At 40.5% G+C, this 7,225-nt stretch overlaps 1 protein-coding gene across 1 annotated transcript; it reads left to right on the plus strand.

Moving 5' to 3' along the window:
* Positions 1-3,369: 3,369 nt before the first annotated feature.
* Positions 3,370-4,775, plus strand: LOC147606820 (zinc finger A20 and AN1 domain-containing stress-associated protein 6-like). Its single transcript, XM_086791116.1, has one exon. The coding sequence runs from the start codon at positions 3,647-3,649 to the stop codon at positions 4,289-4,291; it is 645 nt and encodes a 214-aa protein (XP_086647242.1). The 5' UTR covers positions 3,370-3,646; the 3' UTR covers positions 4,292-4,775.
* Positions 4,776-7,225: the final 2,450 nt, after the last annotated feature.

The raw sequence follows: 7,225 nt of genomic DNA on the forward strand, positions 1-7,225 counted from the left end.
TGTAGAATTATTCAAACATATATAGGCCACTTTTCATCCCATCTTCTTTTTTAGATTGGAAATATTCCAAGGAAAGAACAACACATAAGATAAAAGAATCAAGCAAAAACAAGTCAATTCACACGTCCTCATTGACCATAATAGGTAGAATTTATTTTTTGATTGGTACATGCATGCCACTTTTTAGTAGATTATGGAGGTTGCTACCTCCTATTGCTTTTCAATTGCGGTTGTTGGTGATAATAACTTATAAAACTGAAATGAAGAATATGTTGGCTCCCCTTTAAACTTAATTAAGATATATTCAGTCTTTCTTACAATGTCTACTAGGTACTTAGCAACATCATATCTAAGCTTGGTACAAAATAAGAGGGGAAATCTAAATTCTAAAGTCTCTCTCTCTCTCTCTCTCTCTCTCTCTCTCTCTCTCTCGCCCTCCAAATTTTCCCCAGACACACCACCACCACCTTTTTAGCATAAAAATAAGGAGATCCCCCCCTTCCCCCCTTTTTGTAGTTTCTCAAAATGGGGACACACAAACCCCTTTTTCTAGCAAGAAAAAGTGGAATCATATAAAAATCTAATTCCCTTTCCTTGCCCAAAAATGGGGGCTTCCTTTCTTAATGAGAAAAAAGGGGGCCTTAAGAAAGCACCTTTTCTTAGTGGGGAAAAATTGGAGGCCACAAAGAGCCCCCTTTTTTTTATTGAGCAAAAAAGGGGCCATGGGAAAGGGGGGATCAAGGAAAGCCTTCTTAGCCATTGGAGAAAAAAAAAGGGTGGGGGGGGGGGGGGGGGGGGGGGGGGGGCAAGGAAAGCCTTCTTTTCTCATGGAAGAAAATAGGGGAGCCAACTTGAGCCCTTTTAAGCTAGCCATACTACCTAAACTGGTTGGAAAGGCCAACCTGATCTGACGAGCGATAGGGGGACATTTTCGGCCATATGAAACTCTAGACTCTTTTATATAATATACAGAAGAGATGAGAAAAGATTAGTGAATGCACTGAAAATAGAAAGAGCAAGGAGGATCATCATTTTTTTGATTTTTTTAAACATTAATCATTACATACTAAAATAAAACTAAAAAAAAACACTCTTATTCTCGATAAACTCACAAAATATATTTAATATTTTCTTACTGAATTAAAGGAGAGGCCATGGAAAAGCCACCATTTTATTCACATTTGAAAGGAGCTAGGAGTTTTGGTCCCCCTAAAGGAAGTCCACCAAAAGGGGGGCCTTGAGAGTTTCATCCCTTTTGTCCTAGCTTTTTGGCCACTATTTCTTGTAGTGTATGGATGATAAAAAGGGTATTTGAGGGGAAGCACAGTCCTTGAGGTTGTTGCATGTGTGGAATGGTCTAAAAGGCCTAAGGTCATCTGTTAATAGGTTGGTGTAGATGTGAACAAGTTCATTTGTTGATTAGGTGAATGTAAGTTGGCAAGTAGTACATGTGGAAAAGAGTAGATTCTTGATGATGTCATAGATGATGTATCAAAGTGATGTCATGGATGATGATGAGTCTAGGTAACATGGGTGGTTGAGGTGGCATGATAGGTGTTGCATGAATGCTCTCATCGAGTTGCTATACTTGGAGCTCACTTTTGTGAGTTATTTGTAGTCAAGATAGCATTTATGCTAAGAGATTTAAATTATTTTTATTATATTTTAATCTTGAAACTAGTGATTTTATTTGATCCTCCCTGACTAGAAATGATTTATAATGGGATGGCTCGACAATTACAACTCCTACAAAATAAAATTTTAGTGGTGATGAAGGGTGCACAAAGATATTTTATGACTTGAGGGATGGAGGGCAAAAGCTTGCTCCATATGGTCAAAAGACTTTAGAGAGCAAGAAGATTATATGATGGGAGGATTGTTTAGGTCCTCAATACTAAATTTTGTGGTGGAGGGTAGGGAAGGGGATGATAAAAGCATGACCACTTTGTGGCGGTCGGTAATGATTAAAACATGGTCTCCATTCTCAATGAGTAGTTTCGAGCAATATATCGTTGAGTACACAACATAAAAGATACAAAATAAAAGTCTATAAATACCCCCCAATAATCTTCCAAGTCATCATAGATTTGACATAAAAGTCTATAAATACCCTACAATAATCTTCCAAGCCTGTCATAGACCTGACATGAAAAAGAAATTTGAATTTCATCAAAGGTGGCTTAACAAAAATTAGGCTCTTATAGGTGGGAAAATTTCACTTTCTTTGGCAAAAAATTGATAGTTTTGGACCATGGCATCGTGCTATAGTTCCAAAAAAAAAATCTTCTAGGCCTAGGGCTATACACAAAGAGAGGCAATGTAATACCCCACCCCATGGTTTCTTTCCGTTTAATTAGTAGTATTACACACACACACACACACACACACACACACACACACACACACACATTTTTTTAGTAATGATATATGACTACTGGGAAACCTCAGTATGAGGTAAAAACCCACGAAGGAATATACACTGTACAATGCTGAGTCCCAGAAGGATCCATACTAAAGTTCCTCACAGAAACAATTAAAGAAAAGTGAGAAAGTCTACAAATCAACATCACACACACACAAACACAAATTGATTAGTGGGACAAGGTAATCGATTTCTAAAGGTATACCTTAGTTAAGTTATCCTTCTTACAAAATGGATCCACCCCCCTTACAAAAGGTTCAACGTACAATTTAAACCTTGAATATCCATTGGCCAATTAGTAAGACATCTAGGCTACTCAACCACATTGTTTACCCCTACATACTATAGATATGCAACTTGGCTTTTTCTTTCTACTTTCAACCCCACATGCTTTATTTATTGCTTCATTTCTTTTCACTTAAATTGTATTTGTTTACTACACAATTTTTCTAGTACTACAACAAAACCTTTTTATTAATTCTATTATTCTTAATACTTACTCCTCTAATCAGTGGAATGAACCATTAATTTCTATATAGCATGCATAATAATAGGTATAGATTGAAATATTGGCCATATAGAAATTTCATCAATCTACGATGGCACCACCTATTCCATTACGTGTGTGTCTGTCTTTTCTTTTTCTACCCATCCCCATCCCCATCCCCAACCTCTCTTTGTCTCTATCTCTCCTTGCCTTCTTCTTCTTCTTCTCTCTAACCAGGAGTTCATTACTTTATAATCCTCTTCCTTTCTCTCTTGTGGTCATGTCCTCCTCCTCCTTTCTTTTACTTTTCTCTAGCCATACTCTACACCTTTCTAAGATAAAAATAAAATTCTAATTCTCTCTCTGTCTCTCTCTCTCTCTCACACACCACACCTTGGACCTACATAAAATAATACTTTTGATTATAGAAGTTGGAAAGCAAGGCAATAAATAATAGAGGGTACATGGCGAGTATGCGAGACGCGGCCAAAGAACGGCCCCGTCAAAGCGATCTTTCCGTCCTCTTTCCCCCTCTGGGCCCTTCTGTGTTGGTTTAAGAGGCGGGGAGAGGTCTGTGATCGCCATAGCCAAGCACTTTCTCTGCAAATCTCTCCCTGCCTTGTTTGTATCTTCATTTGCTGCTTATATATTTTCTAATCTGCGCTAATCAGAGCATTTCATTCTCGCTTACCTAGTCTAATCAGTCCATATCCTGTCCGATTTTGATCAATCTTTCGATGGCACAAGAGAGCTTGAACAGAGATCAAGAGGGCGCTGGCTGCCAACAACCCGAAGCCCCCCTCCTCTGCGTCAACAACTGTGGTTTCTTCGGCAGCCCTGCCAACAAGAACCTCTGCTCCAAATGCTACAGAGATGTTGTACTCGTCAAGGAGGGCAACGAGCTCTCCTTAAAGCCCGTCGGGGAGAAGCCCTTGGTGCTATCTGCCCTCGTAGATAAAACCCTCGCAAAGGCTGCTGCAACAGCGGCCGCGACGACGGCGCAAGGTGAGTCGGTGAGTCTACCCTCCAGCTTCACAGAACAAACAAGCACAGAACCCTTGGAAATTCAAGCAGGCGCATGCTCTTCATCTGCTGACATTTCAACACATGGAGAGCTCTCTGCCGCCGTTGTCGCGGCGCCACTACGCCCTCAGGTGGCTGCAGAGGATGCACAAATCCACCGTCCGGGGTCGACTAGATGCCTCTCATGCAGAAAGAGAGTGGGTCTTTTAGGGTTCAAGTGCCGATGCGGAGGCCTCTTCTGCTCTTTGCATAGGTACTCTGATAAGCACAGCTGCACATTTGATTACAAAGCTGCAGCGAGGGAGGCCATAGCCAAGGCCAATCCTGTGATGAAGGCAGAAAAGATAGGTAAGATTTGATGTTTGGACAGTGTGTCTGGGAATAATCTAAGTCATAGGGAAAGGGTTTTTCATTCTGAAAGGAACGTCTGCTTTCGATGGGAATAATCTAAGTCATAGGCAAAGGGTTCTTCATAGGGGGTGCAATCATATGTACCTCATAGGTTTGTATTAGCGTCCGCTTTCGATGTGAGCAGAAGGTGCCGCGGTTGTGTCCGCTTTCGATGCGAGCAGAAGGTGCCCCATGCAACCACGGCGTGGCAGCGCAGTCAAAAAGATCGGCAGTTCTAATGACCATAGAATACATCCTCATTCTCACAGCTTTACCTGCATATCTGTTCTGATTTATGTGGGTCTGTTTGCATCCTGATGTGATTCCTCAGAGTGAGACGAAAAAAATCTCTCTTTACATGTGTGGATGTGATTTTGAATGTGTTGTTTACAAGTCACTTTCTTCAACTTGTAGGATGCACATTTTTGAGCAATTATGTTCTAAAATCTTTGATTTTTGAAGGCTTCTGGTGGCATGCGCGCTTTGCAAACAAAGCGCTGCCCCCAATGTGTGTTTGATTTTGAAGCATTGTCTTCTGATGTTTATCTTCCTATGTTTTCATGATATGAAAATATGGATTGCAGCAGGTGGAGATTGTGTGATGTAATCATTGTTTTAAAGTGGCTGCCTTGTCATGTATTCATGATAAGAATATGCACTATTGTAGGTTGAGATCATGTGCATACAATCATCATTGGAACTCAAATCCTCAGCGCTGTCGGTGCTCCCAACTTCAGGCATAGAAGCTGGCAGGCAAAGCGTGAAGCTCAAAATTTGTCCTTTGCTTTCTCTAAGGCAAATTAATTTCGTCAAATGTTTTTCTCAAGCGAAGTGAAGAAGGCCAGGAAGTTTTTATGTCTGGCCAGGGTCCAGCTACGATTTCACTAGTATGCTATGAACCCGGTCATGGTCGCAATGCATCGAATCTTTCTTGTGAACCAACCCAAGCTGGTTGAAGCCATTATTAGAGCTGAGCCTTGCGCTGAGCGGTGCAAGTCGGTAGGGAACAAGGAGTCCTCATTTCAGTAGGTTGGGTAGTAACACTGTGCTTAATGAACACTACCGACTTTGCATGTGTGTAGCTTCAATGGAGTGTAATGGTGATAATGATCTTGCTTTCAAGGTTTGGCCAAATCAAAGTTTGTGGTTGACAAGCCTTCTCCCCGAGTCACAAAAGAGTGTTTTGAGAACGACTGATACTGACTGCCTTGCAAGGTCTCGTGGCAATGAGGTGTGTTTCTGTATAGCGGTGCAAGGTCTACACCGGCGTGGCAGGCTAGAGGACCAAGCTTTCTAGTGGTGAGCTACAATGCAAGAGAACCTTCTTCCTCAATTGGTAGCCTGCAGTTTTCTATGAACCCTCCTTCCCTCTTTGTTCCTCCAAATGGATGTTGGAATTATCAGCTGGGCTTTTGAACTTCCCCTCATAAAAACAATTTCCATGGGCACGGGGCATGGTCACATATGGACTGATGATTGGATGGAGAGGAATGATGCATAGAGATGGTCATTGGTGGTTGAAGAAATTATCCATGGAAAGCTCGTAGAGAAATTTATCATCTCTCGTAGGAGTGAGGACCACGAACAAATTTGAACTAGATTAGTTGTACTAGGAATGAAATTCCATGAAAGGAGCATGAAAGGTTTTGAGTTAGATCTTTAGTACTTAAGAAAGAAACATCATGTATGGTTTTCAATTAAGAAACACGAAATCAGTGGCACTAAGAAGGAAATACCACAAGCAGAATGATGCATGGGCATGATGGCTATAAAATCTATCTGTGAAAGCTAGTAAAAGTATTTACATATCAATCACAGGTCGTTTTGATCTATGAGACCTCATACGAGGTCAGAATGATATAATGATCTATGAGAACGGACAAGTATGAACACCATGAAAGGTTTGGTACTAAGAAGGAAACACCACATGAAAAATATGGTGTGGACGTGATGGTCATGGATTTTATCTATGAAAAGCTAGTAAAAAGCACGACCTACACAACCAGGTACAAGCATGAAGACTTTTTTAAGTTTTGAATTAGATCAATAGTATTGACTGAAACACTACAAAAGGTTTTGTATAGATCAATAGTACCAAAAAAGAAACACTATAAACAGTTTTGAACCACATCAGTAGTAAACACCACAAGAAAAGTTAGATTGTATAGATCAATAGTACCAAAAAAGAAACACTATAAACAGTTTTGAACCACATCAGTAGTAAACACCACAAGAAAAGTTAGAGAAAACATTATTGGTTTGTTGGTTTGGTTTGGAAAAATCCTAGGTTAGAGCTCTTCCATCGTGAAATATTGTCACGTGGCACCAAAGTGGATGAATTTCATGAGAATTTGCATATAATCTACTTGATTGTACCATCCCTTAAGTGATCTCTTCACTTGGATTTGAAGAGTCATACTTCCCTCCATGTGTTTTTCTCAATTTTTGTCCCATTGATCTCTCACCGAATCCCCTTTGACCTTGGCCGTGCTCTCCCTTGTATGTTGTTTACGCTTGATTTGTTGGGCTCGGCTTGTTCTCAAGTTTTGCTTGGAAATCTTTAGGTTGAAGTCATCCGTTAGCAAGCCAATCTCATGTTGTTTTTGAACAATTTGTTCTTGCAGGTAAATCATCAACTTATTTTGGTTGGTGGTAGGGTAAATCATTAACTTCCTGTAGTTAATGGTAGGGGTTTCCTAAATGTAAGCAAAATGCTCGTTAAGGAGAGTTTCATGCCATCGTGCTAGGTGTCTATTTCTTTCTTTCAAGGCTCTTTATGTATGGTGTTGATTTCAACCCTCTCTTCAAGATGCAAGGGTATGGGGTTTCACACTTTTCAAGATACAAGGTCAAGGGGATTCAAGATATCGAACTTATCCAACGGTGCCAACACACACACACAC

Source organism: Cibotium barometz, chromosome 56, assembly GCF_041138505.1.
Source record: "Cibotium barometz isolate CiBa-2024 chromosome 56, ASM4113850v1, whole genome shotgun sequence".
NCBI classification, from domain to species: Eukaryota; Viridiplantae; Streptophyta; class Polypodiopsida; order Cyatheales; family Cibotiaceae; genus Cibotium; species Cibotium barometz.